This window comes from Sceloporus occidentalis, unplaced genomic scaffold (genome assembly GCF_023333645.1).
Source record: "Sceloporus occidentalis isolate IW3139 unplaced genomic scaffold, rSceOcc1.0.p SCAF_4, whole genome shotgun sequence".
Lineage (NCBI taxonomy): Eukaryota > Metazoa > Chordata > Lepidosauria > Squamata > Phrynosomatidae > Sceloporus > Sceloporus occidentalis.
Genome location: NW_028316984.1, coordinates 112,099,069 through 112,125,206, shown reverse-complemented (window position 1 = coordinate 112,125,206; position 26,138 = coordinate 112,099,069). Strand labels below are relative to the sequence as shown.

General features: G+C 37.2%; 1 protein-coding gene across 3 annotated transcripts in view; it reads left to right on the top strand.

The window, feature by feature from the left end:
• ELP4 (elongator acetyltransferase complex subunit 4) overlaps window positions 1-26,138 on the top strand; it is a 221,588-nt gene that overhangs the window by 3,100 nt on the left and 192,350 nt on the right. For 2 of the 3 annotated variants that reach the window (XM_089521298.1, XM_089521300.1), the window contains exons 2-3: window positions 5,657-5,692; window positions 17,792-17,913. In XM_089521298.1, coding sequence (XP_089377424.1) covers window positions 5,657-5,692; window positions 17,792-17,913 — 158 coding nt within the window. The remainder of the gene's footprint in view (window positions 1-5,656; window positions 5,693-17,791; window positions 17,914-26,138) is intronic. The other variant, XM_089521299.1, reaches the window with a different exon arrangement.

Here is a 26,138-nt window from a genome sequence, read left to right as displayed (position 1 = left end):
ATTTTTTTAAAAATCAGCAAAAAATTTTCGCGTGTCCTCCATTTTTTTAAAAAAAGTGTCTTCCATTTGAAAATTTTGTCCTACATTTGTCCTGGTTTATTTATATATGTAATTTTTTAAAAAAATTATTTAATTATTTATTTTTTGGCTTCAGCCCCCCAGTTGTCTGAGGGACAGCAACCCGGCCCCCGGCTCAAAAAGATTGCCTACCCCTGCTTTAAAATGATGGAAGACATGGTTTGAGTGCGGTGAAGCTCAATGGGAGCAGAAAGGAAAGGCCCCAGTTTTTTTAAAAAAATTTAAACAAACATTGCTTTACCGAATTTTCACTTCAGCCATATGAAACTATGTATATGTAAAAACATCTAGGCTGTGCGTATGAGATTGTAATTTAAAGGTATTTTAATTTTGCTAGTTGTTTATGTCACAACTATTACCATCACATTCAGTGATATACAGGAATTTTGATTAATGAGTAACATCAGTACAAAAAGAATTACTTTTTAAATTTTTTATTTTATGCATAAAAAATATAAAAATACACATAAAAAAATCAACCCAAGAACAGTTTATGAACAGATCACAAGGTTTAAACAAGCTTATTTTTCCTCTAACACATCCCCCCAGAGATGTACATGGTCTCCTGATAAGAGACTTAAATATGCAATGGAATTTACAAAAGCCAAAAGGGAGACCATTTTTCTTTAAATGATATACCACTTCCATGGGGGGGGGGGGGGTTCATTCTATCAGAAGATTTTTCCATCTCTCAGCCCAAGAAAACCCCATGATAGGTTTGCCTTAGGGTCACCACAAGTCGGAAATGACTTGAAGGCACGCAATAATGGCAAACAATGCTTCGCAAAAGGAAGCGTTGGTGAAGACATAGCAATTTCCCACTGTCGTAGTGGATGGACTCTCTGTGCTTTTGCATGACATTGAATTAAAATGAATGATACCCCCAATAAACTGCACTTGGACTGAGTAGGCCCATTCCACATCCACCTTCATTGACATCCCTATGATTACTGCAGCACCACCCATTCATCCTGCAAGCTATGGCCCAATTCAATTCAATTTCTTTGCTTCACAACTTAAAATCAAATTGCAAGTTGTGTTGGAGGTTGGGCACGTGTGATAAACCAGGGAATTGGCTGAGAGTACATGGTTCCTTTCCTGTAAAACTGTGTGTCCTGCTTAATAATGAACACTTTCAAAGGAGCTTGGTGAAGATGAAACTTATGGGCTGAACAGAAGGCCTGGAAAAGTCAGCTTCCTTTTGGGACGGTCTGTTTCATCCTTTAGCTAGCTTCAAATTAAGTGGAGGAAATCTACTATGTCTGCCTGAGAAAATTTGGGGCCCTCATGTTTATCACATTGAAGACCCTGTTGTTTTTAACTTAGAAATAAAACACCATTGGTCAGTAAGTTATGACTGCAGCTTAAACCACACTTTGTTCATAGTATTTGATGGAACTTAATCATCAGAAGGTTGTATGTCAGCTGCTTAGATTCCTTACGTTAAGCAGTTTATAAACATTAAAGATAAAAACCTCAAAAGGGCCAAAGACCTATGTATTTCAGTATTCTGTTTCTGCAGAATCCACCTATTCTTACAGATGCTACCACAGTGGCAAGAGTGTAGTAGCAACATCCAGTACATTAACTTAAAAACGTTTATTTGGCAATTCTCCATGGGGAGGGGGGAGAAGACCCATGGAAGAGGAGAACTTGAAATCTAGGTGGCACATTGAAGCCCATACATAACTTACAGGGACATTTTATTTTTTCATGCCTTCACTCCAGACATGGGAGGAAGCCTATCATCGATGTCAGGATTGACATAGGATCCTTGGCTGCCATTGACACCCCCAGACCCTAACTCAGCAAGACAACTATTCCAAAGGAGCTAGGGGCCTACAGTGGCATAAATGCTGGCCCACTGCTGGGCCCATCTCATTGTAAAAAATAATCTCAAAATAAAAAAAAAAGTTTATTTATTGTTAGAGAACAAGAGTTTTACCACTTAGTGCGGTCCTCCACACAGTCCGAATGCTGTAGAATTGCACCCTTATTTTATTTTATTCCTTCCTCACCCACGCCAGAGATGCATACTATTTTATCCTCCCCTCCTCCAAAAAAGATTTATGTAATAACACCTTTAATACCACTAATATCTCCAATCGGCCCATTATCCCTCTAAAAGGTTCAAAGCTCAGTAAAGATTTGAACCTTGATTCTCTTTGCTGATAGTCTGACATTCCATCAGCCACCAGTCTACCCATTGTCACTATTCTGTCCCACTAATGATTGGGCCTCTCTTTGAAGATTATAGTTATAAAGATACACTGCTGTGCTTTTTACCAGTCCCAGGTTGTGTATTTCCTTTTTACTTACTGATATAATTTCTATTCGGTTTTTCAATACTCATGCTACTTATGGACCTGGGTTTCTGTAATAACTTATTTGGAAACCTCTGTATGCTATCAAAAAGAAAGAAAGAAAGAAGAAAAAAGCCTTACTTATTATTTCTGAGTATCTTAGAAAAATTATAACAGGAAATATGTCTCAGTGTTTTCCTTCTTTGCCAGGTATATGTATTTTTAAGCATTTAGTGCCCATTTGAAGATCAGACGTTTGGTATATCAAACCATTATTTCATTTACATATGGATATTGCTGTAATGAGGTGTTTCAAAGAGGTGAAACTTTTCACATTTCCATGTTTCCAATTCCATTTCTATAAGAGCAAGATATAGAAATATTTGGTGGGAAAGTTCTACATCAGCCTGAAATTTCTACTAAAATATATTATTTTACCTACCTACAGAAAACACTTTGCCTATTTTGCATCTGTTGTCTTTTGATGTCAAGCTGGAAATAACGTTTAAGATTGTTTTTTAAAGTTTTAAAGGAGCATTTTAATGTGCTTTAAATGTTCTATCAAATTGACCATTGGATCTTCCAAGCAACACCTCTTTATTTAATCTTAAGGCAGACAAATTTCCACAGGCTTGATTGATTTGAACTACTTTTCTTGTCAGTGAGAGTATACTTGGCTCTGTGTTACATAATCTCAATTCAGATCAATGTTGCCTACTTGTGTGTTCAGTTTCTCCTCCACTGTTTGTGCAGTGCACTGCTGCTTCTGCCTAATTGTGTTGTTGTTTGTATCTTGCGCTAATTGCTCCTTTGTTCTCCACATCCCCACTTCATAGGTCATAGGTCTTTAAGACTTCCAAACTCCCAAGCCGCCTTTTAACAGTTCAGATCAAAGTAGCCAGTCCAACTCTAAACCAAACAAGGACAGGCTAGAAAGTCTCAGCTGAGAATGAGCATCTACCACAAAGTGAGAGTGTGGGAGATAGAGAAGCACAGTTTGGGTGAGTGGGATGTGCCAGTGACCCATAGGCTTTGCTGTGTAGAATGCTGTTATAGATACTAGCAGAGAAGATGAAAATAGTAAAAGTGCTTTCTTCCTCCTGCTAAACGACTTAGCTTTTTTATTTATTAAAATATTTATATCCCACTATACATCAAGGATATCAATGAGGTATACAAAAAAAAGTGTTAACAGTTTAAAACAATATGAGTATAAAACATATTAATCTGACAAGTTAAAACATTTTAAAATCAGTAAAAATAATTTAAGTTTTTAAAGCCATGGATATGCGTCAGAAGCAATATTTTATACTGATACATGTCTGAATTCATTACAAAAGATACAGTTGTTTGGAAGAGCCATTGTCTAGCATTCTGAAACTTGAATGAAATAAATTTGTGAGCAGGTGCACACTAGTCCCATCCCTTCCATTGCTTTATCGGATGCAGATCAGTAGTCTCTCCATAGAGAGTCTGGTTTTCCACTATTCCCAGTAACATAGAAGTTTATCGCACAGCAAAATAAAACTTCTTACCGCTTCCAAATTCAAGTCAAATTTGCGCTACCCCTGGTGTTATCGAACAGCTTTTGTCCCCAAAACCGCCATCCGGGTACAGCCCAGCTCCAATACTGGTCCCTGAACTCCCTTCGGCAGCCATTTTTCAAAGTCGGGAGCTTTCTGACTTTGAAAAATGGCCGCCAAAGCAAGTTCAGGGACCAGTATTGGCAGAGGATTGTACCTGCATGGCGGTTCTGGGGACAAAAGCCATGCAATAACATCAGGGGGCAGCCCGAATTTGGCTTGAATTCATGAGGGATAAGAAGCTTTATTTTGCTGTGCAATAAACTCCATAGAAAGCCTCCTCACATAGAAGAGGCTCTCCTCTTAGGCTGCATCCACACTGCAGAAATAATCAAGTCTGATACCACTTTAACTTTCATGGCTCAATGTGATGGAATTCTGGGACTTGTAGTTTTGTGAGACATTCAGCCTTTTTTGTCAGAGAGCTGTGCTGCCCCCCAAAACTACAAATCCCAGAATTCCACAGTGTTGGACCATGGCAGTTAAAGTGGTATAAAACTGGGTTACTCCTGCAGTGTGGATGCATCCTTGTATTGTTCCCTTTCATGTTTCATGCATGATGGAAGCAGATTGAGAAACCAGTGCTAGTACATGTTCCCTGATACATTAATTTATTCAGGTTTCTAATGAACAAAGCTTCCAATATATGTAAATCTCTGTGTAATTATACTTTTATTTTAACCAAGATCTGCTTTCAATACAGTTCATAGTTAAACACAAAATTATAGTATATAGCAGCATTTAAAACAGTTTCTTCTGGACCTTAGCAGATTGTATAGTATTGACTTATCCTTATATAGGGTTGATGCAAAAAGAATTGTGGATGACTTAAAGAGATGGTAGGTAAAGATAAGACAGTTCTGCCGAAGTTGATTAAGCTAGAGCTTTGCACTTCTGATTCATCTGATTCTATGTCACTGTGTGATTAGGCTTCACACAGGTATAGTTAGGTGAGTTTTGCTAGGCATTTCTTTACACCACAGTTGAGCTGCACTAGTAAAAGGTGGAGAATAGTTCCCCTGAACTAGTACAGAACACTTTAATCTGTATCGTACTCACCTGGGCTGCATCCACACTGCAGAAATAATGCATTTTGACATTTCTTTAACTGTCAAGGTTCCATTCTGTGGAATCCTGGGGTTTGTAGTTTGTTGTGGCACCAGAGATTTCTGACAGAGAAGGCTAAATATCTCACAAAACTACAAATACCAGAATTCACTTGCATTGAGCCATGGCAGTTAAAGTACTGTCAAATGGCATTATTTCTGTAGTGTGGATGCAACTCTGTTTTACTTGACAATATATAGTATTTGGACCTTGATAAATATCTAAGCTGTTGATTTAATTGTACCAAGAGTTTCTGACTGTTGCTAAATTAAGGAAGCATTGTTATACATGTGTAGTATATTCTGACAAAAACAAGGGAACATTGGCTATGACACCATTAAAGTAATTAGTTTAGTTATAGAGAGCTCTGCAGAATCTTTTCATTATATTGTGAAAGTAATTGTAGTGTATGATATATAATTATATGCAATATGTAATTATTTAATAATGAAATGTAAGAAGTATTATAAAAGTAATTAAAATGTTTTTCACATTATATTTTTCTCTACTTGTATCACCTTTCCTTGATATTACTAATGTTGAAAACATCGGAATGTGTTCTAATTCTCTTTTTTTTCCCCCTAGGTGGAGGTATGGCAGTTGGAACAGTTCTTCTTATAGGTTAGTATGAAGTATATATTACACTACATTTGTTAGCAGTGGTAGCGTTATCTTTTATTTCCATTCAAATCTTAGAGCAGTAGGAGCATAATACTAGTTTTTTCTTGGTAATTCTTAGGTGATAATGGAAGCGGTGTTGTATCACACAGAATAGTAATTTTGCTCACATTTGGTAGTTAATATCCAAACACTCTTCTGAAGGCATCCAAGCAGAGTGCATAACTAACGAGATGGAACTAAGGCGTGTGCCACTGTGGCCAGATCTGGTGACTTAAGGAATAGGTGCAGTTGGCACACAGGCTTTAGATAAGCAAAAACACTCCTGGTCACTGCAGAAACCTGGGCCTCCAGGTTCAAAGCTGAGTCCAGGAGTATAACCAAGCTGCAGACCTGCGTCTTCAGGGGGAATGTAACCCCATCTAACGCAGGCTGAATCCCTGTTTTCTGATATGCCTTGTGACAGACCAGGAGCACCTCTGTCTTGCCCAGATTAAGTACTACTTTTTGATGTACAGGAAGAATTTTAGAATAGATATCTCAGATCATGGGGATAGTAAGAACTTTTACTCCATGAAGATGTAACTTTTATTAAGAGATTAAGCTACATGCTTGTGTGTTTTCTTCCCTGTTGTCTTCTCTCCAAAGGAAATGGTCGTTTTCTCTGTTCTTTTGACTGTGCTTTCTGTTACATGAAACCAGTGTTAGATTTCATTATAATGGGTTTGAAATTTATGTGCTTTCCACCATTTTTTCAGTAAAATTGCAGAATGCTAGGCAGTGCCATTGAATCACAAATTTTGCAGGATGGTTCATTCATACTGGAACTGTTTATTTTTACTGGAACTATTCACATATATTGGAGTTGGAATAAAGTTTCACTGTTAAGTTTATAAAGATTGAAACAAACTATAGTACTTCCTGAAACATGTTCTAAAAAACATTGCTACTCTAAAATAACATGCATTCTTGGTTTCTTATATCCAACAACATTGTGATTTGATGAAATGTCCCCTACCCATATGCTAAACTCAGGGAGTGGGAGTGGAAATAAAAATAGGCAAAGAAAACTATACACTAATAGTGACATGCCCATCAAAACAGAAATGATCCTCCCCCCACATTGCCGAGGCAACAGAGGCAGACATACTGTATATACTCATGTATAAGTCTAGAAATTTTAGTCAAAAAATTACCCCCCCCAAAAAAAAAAAACGAAGTCATAGAATCATAGAATCATTGAGTTGGAAGAGAACACAAGGGCCATCCAGTCCAACCCCCTACTATGCAGGAACTCTCAATCAAAGCATCCCCAACAGATAGCCGTCCAGCCTCTGTTTAAAGACTTCCAAGGAAGAAGACTCCACCACACTCCAAGGGAGAGTGTTCCACTGTCGAACAGCCCTTACTGTGAGGCAGTTCCTCCTAATATTTAGGTGGAATTTCTTTTCTTATAGCTTGCATCCATTGTTCCGGTTCCTGTTCTCTGGAGCAGCAGAAAACAAGCTTGCTCCCTCCTCAATATGACATCCCTTCAAATATTTAAACAGGTCTGTCATATCACCTCTTAATTATCTCTTCTCCAGGCTAAACATCCCCAGCTCCCTGAGTCTTTCCTCATAGGGCATGGTTTCCAGACCATTCACCATTTTAGTCGCCCTCCTTTGGACACACTCCAGTTTATCAACATCCTTTTTGAATTGTGGTGCCCAGAACTGGACACAGTATTCCAGGTGAGGCCTGACCAAAGCAGAATACAATGGCACTATTACGTCCCTTGATCTAGACACTATACTTAGACTTACACTCATATATTATTATGATGTTACCAAGATATGACAACCTCAACTTGATCATCTTGGCTTCCAGGGAGATTTCTGCCTTGATCTGCTCTAGGACCAATTTTGTTGTCTTTTTGTCTAACCATAATATTCTGAGCTTGTTTCTCCAGCACCACATCTCAAATGAGGTGATTTTCTTCTTATCTGCTTTTTTAATTGTTCAGCTCTCACATTCCTCTCTGGTGATGGAGAATACAATGGCTTGGATGATTCCAACTTTAGTGCTCAGTTGTATATCTTTACTCTTTAGGATCTTATCTAGTTCTTTCTTTGCTGCTCTTCCCACTCCTAGACTTTTTCTGATTTCTTGACTGTAATCTGTAAATTGATCAATGCGTATCATAGATTGTTGATGTTCTTTCCTTTAGTCTTCACTCCTCCTTGTTCTGAGTCTACACCTGCTCTTTGTATGATATTTTCTGCATACAGACTGAACAAATAGGATGATACAATGCAGCCTTGCCTGACCCCTTTGCTAATTGGGAACCATTCTGTTTTTCCAATTTTCTATCTAACCGAAGCCTCTTGTCCTAAGTACAGATTTCTCATTAGGACTATCAAATGTAGTGGCACTCCCATGTCTTTTGAGAGCCATCCATAATTTTTTGTGATCTATACAGTCAAAGGCTTTGCTGTACTCTATAAAGCACATGCTGATTTTTTTCTCGAATACCTTAGGATACTCCATTTGCCATCTGATGTTTGTGATGTGATCCTTAGTACCTCTACCGTCTATTATCCCCTCTGTTGTAAGCCGCCCGGATTCCCAGTGATTGGGCGGCATATAAATAAATCCTATTATTATTATTATTACCTTTCCTAAACCTGCTTGCACCTCTGGGATTTCTCTGTCCATATATGGTTGGCATCTGTGCTGCAGAATTTTGAGCATTATTTTGCTTGCAAATTAATGCAATTGGCTTATAGTTGCTGCAGTCTTCTGTGTCTCCTTTTTTATGGATAGGGATGTATATTGATAGTTTTCAGTCTGTTCACCACCATTGTGTTTTCCATTTTTGTTGACGTATATTAGTTAACACTACAGTTGAATCTTGTCTATGTTGACATGGCATGTGGAAAGGGTAAATATGAGAAAAAACAAAAGTAGAATTAGATATGGAAGGAATCCATATCCGTTAGATATGGAAGGAATTAGATATGACTATTTTAGGAGGGATGAGCTAATACTTCCTGCTTTAAGAAAATATTTACAGTTTTTCACAAAATGTGGCTGTCATGGGTTTGTGTGAAACAGTTGTTTACCACAGGGTCTTTCATTACAAATGAAGCAAGCTGAAAAATGTGAATGAAACAGAAAATATGAAGCTTCTTGATAATAAAGGATGACAAATTCTCCACTTCCTAAAATAAGGCAGGGAAACAGTGCAAGTATCTAATAGGAAGGTAGTCTGTTATTGCTGAGCTGGACATATATGCAAGACATATAATTTGACTTAATCTGGAGAAGGTATGTGTGTATTTGTAGATTAACTGCATTCTTCATTGAGTTAACTAATCAGTTCGGTCATTTTTACCTCCCTGTTTTTAAAAAGATTGCTATTTCAGGGTCCAGGAACAGTGGTGTCCCTGCACCAGGTGACACCTAGTGTGTGGGGGTGGAACTTCTGGGATGAGCAGGACATCCAGTCCTGGACTTCCAGTGGGGTTTTCTGAAGTCTGGGACTGGAAGGACGTTGGGTAGGGCACGCCAAAGCCACATCCCCGCAGCCACAAGTGGTGCCCATGCAGGCTCAAGGAGTGCCCGCGTGGGCATGAGGAGTATTGGCATAGGTGTGAGGAGCTCCTGCCAAGGGTGGAACAGCACCTATGAGGGCTGAAGCAGCACCCACAGGGGGTGGGGAGACAACCAGGTATCACCTCCCTTCTGGGGTGTTACCTGGTGTGCTCTGCACTCCCTGCAGGCCCCCCCCCCCCCATGACGCTACTGTCCAGGAATAGTAACTGGAAAGGTGGAAGTAAAGGCATTTAGTATTCAGTTCCTGATGTCACACATACACAAACACACTCTACATATAACGTGATATAGAACTCTGAATCTTAGAAAGTGATTTTTAAAAAAGTTGTGCAATCGCACTGAAGATTTTCAGTGTTTATCATGCTTATCCCATGAAGATCCAGGAATTCTCCAGCAACAAACCATTCATGGGGAAGTCCCGGTCATAGGATCAAGAGAAAACTCTTCCCCCACATTAAATTAAAATTTGATTAGATTTGTATTGGATGAGATGATCTTTCAGATACCTAGTCAGCAGCATTTTTGACCTGAGTGTCAAAAAAAAAGTGTTTTGTGTGTTTTTTTTTAAATTGAATGTCTCATCAGTAATGATAACTATAGTAACATCCTGTCTTGAGATTAGTCTAGACAAGCTTTCTGTATCATGAAACTAAAGCTGTCAAACTAAGCCTCCTTGGAGGATATTTCAGCATTACATATCAAGTGCAGTAAAAAGGTTAATTTTTTTAAAAGTGTATGTTAAGGTCAAACTAAATTGAATATGAAACATTCAAACAAAATATTTGCTTTATTTTCTGTTATCTTATCTTGAAAATGAAATTGTGAAATGGTTTATCACATGGTTGGTATTTTTTAAAATCACTATTTGAATTTCATTGGTCTTCAGCCTTTGATTGGGTTTTGGCATCACACTGTTGGCATCACCATCAGTTTCTTTTTTCTTTTTAACTAAAGATTTTTAAAAGTGAATAAGAAAGGCACTCAATTCAGGCATCACATTCCTTCTCCAATAAATCTGAGTGTGTTGGATCAAGAATATACAACCTTGATTTGTAGGAACTCTCAGATCATAGTTTTCAGTTATGTCACAGTAAATTAGTTTGACAAACCTAGAAGACTTTAATCATTAGACACCAGAAAAAAGAAGAAAGAAAGGGGATTATTGGACCTGGAATGTACTATCTAAAATGATCCAGTGAGAGAGAAGGGGAGAAACTTATGGCTTTTCATAGCATGGATTTTTGCTGGCAGAACAACAGAATCCTGCAAAAGTAAAGGCAATCTCCCACTGCAGCCTCTGTGCACCCCAAAATCCTGCTCCAGTGCATTAAGAAATTATCTGTGTAGATTGTGGACAATTCTTAAGCCACTTGGGGAGGGAAAAGCAAAGAAATCCCATCACAGTTGCATTGCAGTGCCAATGCCCTACTGGATTGGGGCCTGTGTCTTGTAAATTTAAAATGCCTGTTCCTCTTGGAAAGAAACAAGCGACATCCTTAGCTATTATATGAGTTTGTCTGCAATCTTCAGAGATACCGATAATGCTGAAAACAAAAATAAATATGAAATTTCTATAAATTACAGTTGCTTCAGAGGTAATTTCAAAGCATCGCAACTGTTTATCTTAAATATATTCAGAATGCTAAATTACAGACCAAAATAATCTGTATGTATTATTTCTTAATTAGCTGATACTACCAAGGATAAAAATGTTTTTGTTATTTTTACTGCAAAAATATTAAGGAACATTTATCACATTATAATTGTTTTAACAATCCAAAAATAAAATTATATGATAAAGGTTTATTAATATTTTTCAGAAAATGTCTGCATTGTCTTAATTTTCTACAATGAAGCTGGATTCTAATAAGTTTTTGCATAACTTTTAAATTAGTTTTTGAGCTTTTGTTAAGGAGGTCACTACGGTTAAAAAGGTTATCTCACAAAAGAGGGTTTGTTTTTTCAGTAGCTGAGATCATGTTTTAAAAAGCTAAAATGTTTAGTTGACTATAGGCAGGACTATTCTTGTTCAGTCTAAGCCTTGGAGCAATTTCAGCTATTTTAATTAGCTGTTTTTTTGTTTTGTTTTAGGTATGCAATTTAACCTGTCTATTAAAGAGTACTTTTCACTTGTCAACATAATTGACTTTATCACCTTTTTAAAAGTTGAAAAAGGTAATCTCTGGAGAAGTACAAAACAGTGATTTGCTAAATATAATTACACAAAATATAAGTTGTCAAAATTTACCTTCCTGTTGAATGGCAGAGTGCCAACTATTGTAACATATATGTTTGCTAACTTTCTAGTGACATGTGCTAATTAAATACAAGTGACACAGACTAACCTCATTTGAGCTTAATAACTACTATGGACATTATTAAAATATTTTAGATTGTGGGGATGATTAAAACAGTGTCATCTCTTCACTTACAGCAATTTAGGTGAGATGTTCTAGAACTGAGGAAATGTGCACCGTTGGTCTTACCTATTTTTCTGTAGAACTGTGAGTAATGATAGGAATTATTTTACTTTAATAACCCAATAAGGGTGGATTGTGAGTGATTCTCCAGTAGCTCTAGGGCAACCTGTCTAGACTGTCTACAAAATGTCATTTTTACAAATATACTACATGTAGTTCTCCTTCCCCATATTTTCAGTGCTCGTTATCTCAAGGAATTCCTATTGACCTGATACCATTGGTAATTTTAGATGTTTCAGCTGTGGAATCCTAAATTCATTATGGAGATTATCAGATGGGGAAAAAGCCAGGAGTAAAAGGCATACTCATGGCAAAGTTGATCGCACTGAAGATTTTCAGACACATCGTGCTTATCCGATGAAGATCCAGGAATTCTCCAGCAACGAACCTTTCTTGGGGAAGTCCTGGTCATAGGAGCAAGAGAAAACCATCCCCCCAAATTAAATTAAAATTTGATTAGATTTGTATTGGATGAAATGGTCTTTCGGATATCTTGTCAGCAGCATTTTGGACCTGATGCAATTTCCAATGGTAACTCCTTCTAGAGTGTTTTAGCAAGAATCCAAATGTGATGTAATTAGGGCATGCATCACTGTAACAAATGAAGCTGGTGCATTAGTATTAACTTTGCAAATGAGCTTCCAACCACTGCCAAAACCTGGGCATAGAGGCTCAAATCTGTGTCCAGGAGTACACTTAAGCTGCAGTTTCAGGGAGAATGTAACTCCATCCAGCATAGACTGAATTCCTGTTCCCTGATTAGTCTTTTGATTGACTAGGAGCACTTACATCTATTTCTTATAGTAAAGGATACAGAGCAGGCACTGCCTCCATCTGTTTCAAATATCTGTTTCAGCAGTGTGTTTTTATTCCATAGGCATTTGATAAATAACAAACTCATAAAAATGTCTCCTACTCTTTTCCATTTTGCATATTTACATACAGTATACAGGCTTCTTGTTTCTTCCTGAGAAGCATTGTGACAACACTCTTGTCTTTCCATAGCTGAGAGTCATCCATACAAGTTTTTGCCTGAAAGGGGGGACTACAGTGTTTGAAAGAAGTTCAACAGGGAGAGTATCTTGTGTGGAGTGGAAAACAGTTGTCAGCTTTAGGTCCTGGGTGTGCCCTGCCATTACCTCAGTTTGCCTAAGGATTGCAGGCTTGTCTTGCATCCGTCTTTCTTTGTCTCTAAAGGTGATACAGTTGGCTGGAAAATCCTCTGTGAGAACTCCCTGTGTTCTTTAAGGGTTCAACAAAGTTGTTGGTGCATACCAACCTATGTATTTGTGCAACATTTCAGGGCTCATCACACCCACAAAAATCTAGAAAGCAGCAATGCTATTCCCTTCCCACATCATTCATATGCAGGAACAACCTCCTGGTACACCTTGGCCAGCTCCACTAGCTGTAGCATTGTATTCTGAATCACCATCTCTCTTTGGACTACAGAGTCAAAAGAGAAATCAATTAATAAAAACGAATGTCTTTCAGTGTCTCCTCCCGCCTTGTTGTTGTTGCTAATTGCCCTCTAATCGTCCCTGACTCATGGAGACCGAGTGGATGAGACCACTCCAGGCCCCTCTATCCTCCATTGCTTTCCTTACGTCTTGTAGATTCATGCCCAAGACCTCCCTGATTGAGGCATGCGGGCTTCTCTCTCTTTCTACTGCCCACCTTCCCACTGCCCATTATTGTCTTTTCTGGTGACTCATGCTTTCTCATGATGTCACCAAAGTATTAGACTTGAGGCTTAATTTGGTCATTGCCGCTTCCAGGGAAATTTATGGCTTTATCTGCTCAAGAACCTATTTCTTTGTCTTTTTGGCTGTCCATGGTATCAGAATAGAATCATAGAATTGAAAGAGACCACAAGGGCCATCCAGTCCAACCCCCCGCCATGCAGGAACTCATAATCAAAATACTCCTGACAAATGGCTATTCGGTCTCTGTTTAAAAACTGCCAAGGAAGGAGACTGAACCACTCCCTAAGGCAGTGTGTTCCACTGTCAAACAGCTCTTAGTGTCAGGAAGTTCCTCCTAATGTTCAGGTGGAATCTCTTCCTATAGTTTGCATTCATTGTTCTGTGTCTGGAGCAGCAGAAAGCAAGCTTGCTCCATCCTCAATATGACACCCCTTCAAGTACTTACACAGGGCTATATATCACTTCATAACCATCTCTTCTCCATACTCAACTCCCTAAGTTGCTTCTCATAAGGCATGGTTTCCAGACCCTTCACCATTTTGGTCACCCTCCTCTGGACACAGCACTCTTCTCCAGCACCACAATTCAAAAGAGTTTATTTTCCTCTTGCATACTTTCTTCTCTGTCAGCTCTCACATTGGTACATAGTGATGGGAAAACAATGGATTGGACTATTCTATCTTTAGTTTTCAGTTGAATATCTATGCATTTTAGGATCCTGTCTCGTTCTTTCATAGCTGGCATTCCCATTCCTAGTCTCCTTCTGATTTCTTGACTACAGTCTCCCTTCTACTCAATGTTTGATCCAAGGTATGGGAAATCTTTCACTATTTCCATTTCCTCATTGTCTAGGTTGTATTTATTAGATCCTTCATGGATGTTATTTTTGTTTTCTTTATATTCAGCATTAAGCCTGCTTTCGCACTTTCTTCTTTGACCTTCCTTAAACATTGTTCCAGATCTGTAATATGGTTTCATCCACATACCTTCCTCCAATCTTCCTCCAATCTTCACTCCTCCTTCTGAGTCTAAACCTGCTCTTCTTAGAATATTGTCTGCATGCAAGTTGAGCAAATAAGGTGATAGAATGCAGCCTTGCCTTGACTCCTTTGCCAGTTGGGAACCATTCTTTTTCTCCATATTCTGTTCTAACAATAGCCTCTTATCCTACATACAGATTAGAATCATAGAATAATAGAGTTCGAAGAAACCACAAGGCCCATCCTGTCCAACCCCCTGCCATGCAGGATATCTCCATCAAAGCATACAGAGTACAGTACCTCCTCAGAGGAAAGAACCCTTTTGAGGGCATCCTCAAAAGACACCACTTGACTGATGATAACATAAGCTATATCCTGGATCATCCCCCTCACCACCACCACCACCACCTGTGCTTCTGACAGAACATGGCCTCCCTCCTATGGGTACCCAGGACATTTACCTTCCCTATCACACACTTGAACCAGCTTTTCTTTGTGTTGTCTGCTCTGTCATATACTTGCATCCCAGGGGTAAGTTCAGGCAAAGCCTGAATAATTTTTTGCCAGCATTGTTTCTCAGTGCTTATCCAGTTGTTCCATTTATGCTGCTGCTTTCCAGCAGGATGTTCATCACTATTCTAAAAACATCCTGAAATGTGCTTTTCCATATCCATGGGACTTAAAATGAGGTGATGTTACTGAATGTATATGTGGTGATGGTTAAAAACACCCTTAAATCATGGAGATGCAGGGCAAATATCTTTATGCATGATGTATGCTGGGATGTATTTGCTCAATAACTTTGTGCTCTTGCTCAATTTGCACATTATATTTACCTGAAACTTGGTTTTTCCATAGCTATATTATCTGAATGATAAGGAAATATTCACCATACATTTTTTCCCTTAAATTATGTGTAGGAAAAATACAAGAAGAGTCAGTTTCTATTGTGCCAAAATACCTGTAAGAAACAATTTGAGTGGGGAGGGATCCAGGCTGTGCAGGGTTTCATTAGAAACATAACTATTGAGGCTGGGAACAATGAGTGCTATCAGAAAAGCCTCATATGTGAGTGCACTTTAGATCTTTTGAATAAACAAAAGTTTAGTGACCTAGAAATGAATCAATAAAAAGCTATTCTCTGTGAGACAAACTGAAGAGCTGAAGGATTCTTATAGAAGCATTGACTTTTATCATTCAAGAAACATTGTTTGTAAAGGCTTTCTGAAACACATGTAATCTTTTGAACACTTTAACACACAGTGAGGTGTTCCATGTTTACTTTGCACTCTCAGTTTAGTTCTACTGTAAACCTAGCATTAGAAAAACCAAAATTACATATATAATTAGGTACACTGCAGAAATAATGTTTGAAATACAGCCACACTCTTTTAGTAATGCATTTTTATGTAATGTTTGCTAACACAGCATAATGCAGGTATTACTCCAATAACACTTCAGCTCACATGTAGTTTTTTTATGAACTATAGTAATATGCGATCCACAGGCAGCCTGTTTTGTTTTAATTAGTTTAGATCCATCAATATGATTAAATCTACATGTAATATATCCAAGTTCTAGGTTTAGAATCTGTAGTGCCTGCTTTGCTAGCCGTGTGGTTAATAATTTAACTGTATTTAGTTAAGGTAAGGGGATGGATTTTTAGTTGTGTATTTGTTATGTAATTGTTTATGTAATTGTCTATGCATTTTTGTAAACCGCCTTGATCTGTTGGAAAGGCGGTATATAAATAAAATTTATTATTATTATTATTATTATTATTATTATTATGCAAAGAAAGATAATTGTTTGGCTGGATAATGAATAGATGTGTGGGGAGAGATAGTGGTACCATTATTCACAAAGGTCAGTCCTTTGAAAAGTTTGAAAAGGCTTTGAAGAGATGTGTGGGGAAATAGTGGGAGGTGAATAACACTGGCTGTAAAATGTTTTTGCTTATGAACAAATGGGGGGAAAGCTTGCAAACGTATGGGGTGGATGCATACGTTGTACACACAAGAGTAGATTGAAGTAGTACTGTCTACACATACTGTTAACTTCTTCAGTTACTGAAATAAAACATTATTTGGAATACTAGCTACAGTAGAATCATACCCAGTTTAAAAATTTATTAATTGATCATCTCAACAGGTTTTCTTCTCCTGGTAAATTTTGGCTGCAGTGGCACATCTCTTCCTGTAGCAGTAGTTCAGGGCACAGCTGGTGTCTAGTTCATTTTCCTTACTTCTAAAGCAACCTAAAGTTGCCTGCAGCATACATCTCTGAACCCTAAGCACAGCAACAAAATATAAATCTTGATTCAAATCCCCTTATGTCAGATTTTAATATTTAATATCTCTATTGCTGTATTCTTGAAGTCAAAATCCCTATGCACATTAAAAGATGTAGAGGAATTCAGCCTTTCCTGTCTTTTTGTAGATGGAAAAATTGTGAACAGTTGTTTACCTTTTGATATAATACAGAGGATAACCTTTAATGCAGCCACTGCTTCAGAATTTGAAATTTGCAATAAAAGGAAAGATGGAACAAATTGCAGGGAACAAATCCCCTTTCACAAGTGATGGAAGAGGGCCCTTATCTGATTCTGTTCCACCTTGAAGCAGCATAACAGAGCAGAGCATTTTTATATAGATATTTGAAAATACATTATACAGCAGTCTTTTCCTTACATGTAGGTAAACTCGGTTGAACACTGAGATTTACATATGTACAGTACATATGTAAAGAATTGCATTGAAATTTAGAGTTATAGCAGACCCTGTCAGTTGGTGATGATATAATGATAAACTTTTAGATTTATTTATCTACAAAAGTGTCAGATATTTTATTTGTAATATGTCAGAACATTCTGACAATCTTGAACCAATACATCACAGCAGTCTTGAAAGGTCTAGTGGATAAGAATAAGGAAAAATCTTCCTGACGTCTAAAAGTCACAACTAATTAAGCACTAGATTAAATATTTCCTCTAAGGTTCTAAAAAGGGAGCTGCTTTTATGGCAACAAAAAGTCATGAAAATGGCATTTAACTGCTAAGTAGCATATCCTGCTTCTATTCACCCTGTTATGTATCAGGGTACTCTCCAGAGCTGTTCTTTTCTAGCTTTCTCAATTTCCCAGCTATGGCTTCTTATGAAGACAGACACTTAATGTTTGGTCTGTCCATTTCTTTTGTGTTGTTCACTGTGGCCATGTACTTACTCCTTTAAATAGACAGAAATATATGTATGCATCTAGGGGCACTATTGGCAACTTACTTCCTTTGTTACACATTAACAAATGTGATTCTCTTGCTAGTAATGTTTTTTTTTTCCACAGAGGAAGATGTATATGGTGTTTACTCCAACCTATTGTTCAGGCATTTCCTTGCAGAAGGGGTAGTCTGTGGACATAATTTATTTGTTGCTTCAGATAAAGAAGACCCTGCTGACATTCTAATGGTAAAGAAAAGTTTTTTTTTCCATATGCTCATTGCCTAATATATCTGATTTTGTTAAAATCAATATTAAAGCTTACCACTAAAGCTACACAGGATGCCATACTCAGTTTGGTGTCTGTATTACTTATCTCACAACTTCAACTCTTTTTGTTCTCTACTCCATAAAGTTACCATAATATAGTATAATACTGTTTAATATCTACTCAGGATCTCCATAAGCCTGTCTTTGGGGGGAAAAACTAGGAATAATTACCATGGTTCAAATAAATCCAATATACAGAAGCCCATTATTATACCAGATATGAGGAAGTGGGCAAGAATGGGGAGAATAGTGAAATCAGGTCACACATAAACCCTATATATTCTTGACGAAAAAGGAATCGAAATCGTAGCAGTACAATCTCAAACATATGCTGGATGGCCTTCTGTCGGGGGTGCTTTGATTGTGTATTCCTACATGACAGAATGGGGTTGGACTGGATGGTCCTTTGAGGTCTCTTCCAACTCTACAATTCTGTTATTCAAAGCTAAGAATCATATGATTAGTGATAGATCAATATAATCATGAAATAATTTTCAGATATTGTTTTCTTTATTTGTTTTTGTGGGATCAAAAACAAATGAAACTAAAAATGTACACAGTACATATAGAAAATGTAACACTTCTTTTGTTGTGATTGCAGCCATGAGAACTAATGAGTGTCCAAGTATTTAATAAAAGCACGGAAATATCCCATTGTGTTTCAAAATCAGTTTTTCTTACAGTGCGTGTAGAAGACTGCAGAATTTTGTAGTGACTACTCTTCCTTAACTTTATAATCTGAGAAAATTTCATACTCAAAATGCCCAGGATTGTTTGCTGTTTTAAAAAAATCTTGTAGTATGTCCATGATTTTATTTATTTATTTATTTATTTATTTATTTATTTATTTATTTATTTATTTATTTTGTATAATTTTAAATCTGGTATAGCAGACACAATCCAAACGATAATTTTAGATCTGGTACAGCAGACACAATCAAACGATAGATAAGGATGATTTTTTTAAAAAAAAAATACAAGCACTTTCATTAAACTTTAAAATTCATAGTTCCAAATTAATTTATGGGACCGTTACAACTGTATCTATTACATTTTCTTTACTACAGTTAAGTGGCATATTTGTAAGTTGTGTCTTAAGAATTAAATCAATGATGGATCCACTTTGCAAAAAGTACATTTAGAAAAGTTCTAATGTTACTGTCTCTCCATTCTGACAAACCATTGCTTTTTAACAGGGTTCCATCATCAACAAATCTGGAACATGGATAACATAAACATTAGAGAAGGCATCTTATACATATGATTCATGCCAGAAATTTTTACGTTGACCTTCTAAATTTTATGATATATCATTGGTAGTTTCTTGATCATGGAACAAAGACACATATTGCTGGTTCTAGTAAGGGAAAAACATAGTTTTATAGGCCATAATTATCATAAAACTGTATAACAAGTAGAAGATAAAAAAGCCCTATCAGCTCCTTCAGATATATTATATTACCACCCAGCAATTTATCCATCATCTTTTGAAAACATATTCATGCCTATTGTAGTCAAAGCTTCTTAGAAAGTCAGCATCAAGATGAAACATTGTTGAAAAATTATACCCTTGTAAAAATCCTATAGAATGAAATACAGGACATTTTAAACAGGAGATTTTAAATATGTCTGTTCATTCAGTTCACCTGTCTAAAAGCAGTTGTACTGCTACATACTCCAGCATAAGAGATTATATAAACTATATAAATTGAGTCTCCCTTATCTAGAATTCCGAAATAATCCAAAATCATCTATATGGGTGGTTAAGATAGTGACACCTTTGCTTTCTGATGGTTCAGTGTACACAGGATATGTTTCATGCACAAAAGTATTATAAAAACGTATGTATAGAATTACCTTCAGGCTATGTGTATAAGGTATATGTGAAACATAAATGAATTTCCTGTTCAGACTTGGGTCCCATCTCCAAGATATCTCATTATATGTGTGCAAATATTCAAAAATCCAAAAAAACAAAAACAAAAGCCCACCCTCTGAAATCAAAAACACTTTTAGTCCCCAGCATTTTGGATGAGGCAGAGTACCAAAGCTTTGTGGGACCTTATTACACTGTACTAAAAGAGATACAGGTACTTGTAAACTGGACCCAGGTCATTTTGACAGGTGGAGGCTGCCTTGAGAAAGTTGTGAGTTTACATGCTATTGGTTTAAGGGGTATGGGGTATGTTTAGCCTTAACAAATAATATATTCCAGTGTTTAAAATTTCAAATATCAATTTTATACATATATTAGTAGTTTGGAAACATATTTTAGTGAATGCCAGTATGGTACAACTCTTGTCCTAGATTTCACTTTCTCACACTGATATCCAAATTTTTCCTCAGCTGTGGTGCTCATTTAGTGTTCATAGCCAAGTAATAACTCTCAACCTCACAACATTCCAAAATTGTTAGGAGAATCACTGTTTAGCCATGAACTTTACTTACAATGCAATGCTGTACATATGTAAACTCCACTGAGACTTTACCTTCCAAAGTATAGTTAAGGCTGCATGGAATAATCAAACATCCTGCATCATTGGAGGATTACAGTGAGACTACATATTGGAATAAAATGGAGAACCAATCTAAATAAATCAATTCCATCAGGACTGTATCAGGAATGAGGAAATCTACAATTTCTACTGCAGCATATGCTTAAATAAACATTGCCTTGTGTGAATGAGACTTTCTGCCATGGCAGAAAAGTTTCAGATTCTTTGGTGACAGCAATAAGTTATTGGATACTGGGGCAGTAGGTGCCTTGAGACATTTCTGGTTCTACTGTTATTACTGATAGATAGCATTTGTATCTAGTTTTTTATTTTGTATTTTATTTATTTATTTCATTTATATGCTATCTTCCTCCCAGAGAAGGACCCAAGATGGCTTCCAGAAATAGTAAATTAAAAATGTTTACAATAAAATGTAAACCAGTTAAAATCACCTCATGAAACACATTAATATCATTATTTTAAAGTAACAAACTGTTTAAAAGATAAATGAAACATCCCCAATAAAAATGTATGAAATTTTTTTACCCCCTCTTCATATCTATCCCTTTTTAAAATAAAAGAATGAACTAATTAAATTAAGATTGCTTCTAATTTAGGCTTTCTCTGTACAGTTATTCTACCTCAGTCACAGAGTTTTATCTTCCATTTGTCACCTTCCTATGTTCTCCTATCACTTCCATTTCACAGAGAAAAAGACAGAACAGGTCCATGGTGTCTTTTGAGTGATAGCATCAGGGGCCTTCTGTCTAGAAGTACCCTAAGTTTCACCCAAAGAAAATAAGTGTCCTTGTCTAGGGTTATAGTATTAGAAATAAATTTTACAGTCACTTGGCTTCAAAAACAGGTTTCTATCAAATATATCCCCATTTTTCATATTTCTTCTAACAAAATGGTTGCTTTGTAAAATATACTTTAATAGCAAGTCTGTTTTCTTTCCCAACTGCTCTTTGATTAAGAGGTAACATGTATTTGTGTAGCTATGATATGTTACTGTGTAAATAACACTTCATAAATCAGTAATGACATATGCTCATTTAACTGTAGCTTCTGTGCTTAAACACAGCCCCATCAAATCTGCACATGCTTGTTAGAACAAACTTACTTAATGATACATAAACAGAAAATACTTAACATTCTAAGCAGTGTGGTTTATTTTTTAAAAAACCCTCAGAGGATTAAAAGATCCAATTTTAGAGGGATTTTGCATACATCATGGATTATGTTGTTAATAGTTGCACAGTAGTAGTTCTTCAAAATTGTACAATATCTTAGAGATCTATAAGATGCCATAGTTGGTGTTGCATTGGTAATTAAGAGGGTGTGGGGTTAAGCTTCATTAACTGTTGTGGGATTGTGCCTTTGGTTTTATTATGCCCTAGAGAACGGAGAAAGGAGAGGTCAAGCAATTAGAACCTGATTTTATTTAGTGCATTAACCGAAGAAGACAGAACAATGTAGCAATTGACACAAGGAGCAGAGATTCCTGACATATATGAGTAGTATAGTTTCTGATGAAAAAATGAAAGATTTCTTGCATACAGTGGCAAGTATTGTTTTCCTGTGATAAAGAATTATGAAAGCATATGGTATTTTAACTATAGTAACCCTTGATTTTCTTTCCTGGATATTTTTTTACAAGTCTTTCAGCTGAGAGAAAGTAAATATTTTAGTAACAATAGTAAGTTCAAAGAACATGATTCTTTCTTGATCCTTCCTTGCTTTCCAGAGAAAAATCCATGGAACACATGGTCTTTTCCCCTTCTCCCCATTGCAGCACATGAATGAGCCTTCTTTTCAGAATCATGAGGAAGAAACGGGACTCTTTTGAGGTTTTTGTGGGTTCCTGTGTGGGGGCATCCTAATCATGCATCTAAGAATTGTACCATTTCATTTCCTTCAAATATAATATTTATTTATTTATTTATTGTATTTCTATCCCACCTTTGCCCCAAAATGGGATTTGGTTATTGTCACTATATTAAACTGCCAAGAAAGTTTAAAGACTCTCTGATATTTTAACTTAGTTTTCCTCTTTCATCTGCATCACTGAAAGTGTTTGTCTGTTTATAGTTACTATTCAATTGACCGGAATACATAGAGAGATTTGTGCGTAATGGTGTTATTTTTCCTTTCCTTGGTTTTTGTTTACTATTCTATTTATATCCAGCCCTTCCCCTAAGGAACTAATGGTGGCATACATGGTTCCCCAACTTTCCTCATTTTATGCTTACAACAATCCTATGAAGTTTGTTAGACTGACAGATGGTGAGTAGCCCAAGGTCATTCTGTGAGCTTCATGGCTGAATGACCATTCCTAGTCTGACACTAGACACTACACCAAGCTGGCATACTTTTGAACAACTAATTCCAGCACTCACAAATATGCATAGATTTCTTGTTTTTAATTCCATTTCAAGAATGAACTATAGATGGTTTTGGTTATCAGACCTTTGGTAAGCAGTGGTAGTTTATTTCTGAAGATTGTAATTCATCTTTCCTTTCTACGTTCATCAACATAGGCCAATTAGACTAAAATGCTAAAGTCATCTGGGGCATATGCTGCTGATTTACTTAATTTGTTTTTATAAACTACTCATATACCTCTGCTTGCCCACTTCACATAATCTGAGGTTGATTGTGAGATATGTCAGGCTGCTGAAAGATACTTGAGGGTGGTCATTTCATATGTGCATCAAATGTCATCCTGTAATGTAACTGTCTACATTCTGAGATACATATATGGGCACAAATCAAATAATCATCAGCATGGTTGCTGTATGATGGCAGGGAGTTCAAAGAAGTACTGCTAGTAGAAACAGGAAGGCTATTTAAGCAGAGACTGAAATAAAGTATTACTTGTGACTAATATCCATACAATTTTAGGATCTCTGGTTACCTTTGCTACAGTATGACAGGGATCATAGTCATTCTAAGTGTCCCTTATTGTGTGAGAGTAAAGAAAACAACCAGTAGCTTCAGGAGTTAAATGAGCGGCTACATGGAATTTGCAATAATGATTATCTCTTCCAGAACAATTGGCTCTGGCTACCCTGAATTGTTTTGTGTATGCCATACTGTTATTTTTTGTTTTAGTTCAAGTGTTTCAGGCATTTCTCAGAAAATGAAGGTAGTTTTGTTAAATACATCACCTCAGAAACTTAATTTAAATCAGATTAATGTTGTTGTTCTTATTTGTATCCCACTTTTCTCCCAAAATTGGGATTCAAAGTTGCTTGCAGTTTTAAAAGCACAGTACAATTAAAAACAAAAAGACCATTAAAATGGAATTAAACTATTACATTTTTAAAATAGATGACTTGTTAAAAAATAGAATACAATTAAAACAGATAAAAGCACTTAAAAGCCATACGCTTTAAAACAGTACAACACTCCCAGAACATTCTTAAAAACTCTTTTTAAGTGCCTGTCTGCACAGGAATGTCTTAGCCTGCTGGCAGAAAGACAAGTAAAAGAGGGAGCCATCCTTGCCTCTCTGGGCAGGGAATTCAAGAGTCTAGGCGCAGCCACGGAATAGGCTCTCTCTTGTGTCCCCACCAAACTGTGCTTGCAATGGTGGTGGCCCTGAAAGAAGAGCCTCTCTATTTTAATGTACTGTTATTAGCTTATTAGGTCATACAGTGCACCCACATCATACGCGGCTTTCAGCATACGTTGAAAGCCGTGCAGGGAGAAGGGGTGGCGTGTCCTATAAGGAACAATGGGGCACACGCCTATGGAGCATGCACACTGCCGCACCACCGTGTGCACGAGCCGTCCTTCCACCTGTCATCTTCTGACCTGGGAGGGAGTGAAAGGACAGGCCCAACGCCTTCAAGCCCGGCCTCAATTAAGAAAAGGAGCCCTCCCTCCAGTCCATCTGCCTTGGTCCAGGCCTCAGAGGGAGAGAAGAATGCTGGACCTGATCCCCACCCATTCCCTTCTCCTTTTGTGTCATGTCTTTTTAGATTGTAAGCCTGAGGGCAGGGAACCGTCTATTATCCCCTCTGTTGTAACCCACCCGGATTCCCAGTGATTGGTGGGCATAATAATAATAATAATAATAATAATAATAATTATTATTATTATTTAAATGGGGCTCGAGCATAGGTGGAATTTGCTTTACGCGGGGGAGTCCAGAACGGATCCCCCACGTAAAGTAAGGGTGCACTGTAGTTAAAATAAAAAAAGATGTTGATGTTTAAGAGATTGTTGTTTATCTTTACTTCCATATTAATATCATGAAAACTGTATAAAAGTAGAATAACAAATAAAAGATTAAGTGAAATCCTATACTTGTTTACTTTTTTAAAAAAAAAAACCTTATTGTTTGACTTTCAGAAACATTTCTGTGGATTTATTACAAAAAAAGGAAAGCAATAATGCATATCTGCTTGCCAGTAATGCCTAGAATTTTAGAAACATTCTCTCTCTCTTTTGCTATCTTTTCATTGTGAAACTGCATTAGCATAGTATTTCATTTGTTCAGACAGTAAGATAACTAAGCAGTTTTCATAGGCCATCACTATGAACAGTATTGAGTTCTGATGGGGAAGCTTCACTCTGACTCTTGTTTGTGCATCCCCATCATATCCAGTGGTAAAGAATGCTAAGAGTTGCACTTCAGCATCTGAAGGGCCACATACCCCAGCTATAGGATCCTCATTCTCTGCAGTTGAAAACTGCACCAAAGAGGAGCGTCAATATGGGACATGAGGTAGGAATGTTTGGCAGAGCCTTGCAAAGAGGCAGAGCTACAGGCTTTGGATGCTTCTTTCTTCTCACAAAAGGAAAAGAGTTCTCAACCTGAGGAAAATTGAGCAGAGGACACAATAGAAGAAATGCAGCACAGAATAAGTGAAGACGTAGTACAGGAACACCTGGTTAATTTAAATGAATTTAAGGCCCAGTACAGATGGGCCTCATGGCACATCTTGATAATGTGCTAGGGTTGCCTCATGGCGTTGCTTACAGACACCCGCAATCCTAGCACGTATTCCGTACGTCAAAATGGCGATGCCCTGTACAGATGGGTGCTGCCATTTTGACATGACGGACGCTTAGCATTGGCACGTTGCGGCGCCATTATGACATCGCAAGTGCGCCATTGGTGCACTGCAGCATCATAATGGTGCCGCAAGAAGAACCTACTTTTTGTGGTTTCTTTTTGCTCCGTGGGAAATTCCCGCAGTCTGGAGGCTGCGGCCTCCCCACGAGCAAAACCAGGCGCTGGGAGACTGTCCTTTTTGGGTGGTCTGTCCCGGGCCTAAGTCTCCAGGACCAGATGAACTACACCTTCCAGCGAGCTTATGCACCTAATCTCTTATATGATATATTTTTCTATCTCCTTGACCTAGGCTGAAACATCTCTCTCCTTTTTGCTTTGATAGTATTGTTTTAATTGTTATCCATTTTTATATTTTATTGTACTATATTGTTGTTTTTATAGTTGTGATTTGCATTTTTATACTGTATATTGATACTGGGCTGTAATCCCGCCTCGATCCACCTGGGTGAGGTGGGAAAATATAAATAAATATTATTATTATTATTATTATTATTATTATTATTATATTCGCTAGTTTTAGGGGGATAAGACCCCGTGAATATGGGAAAACTGCAAATAACAAA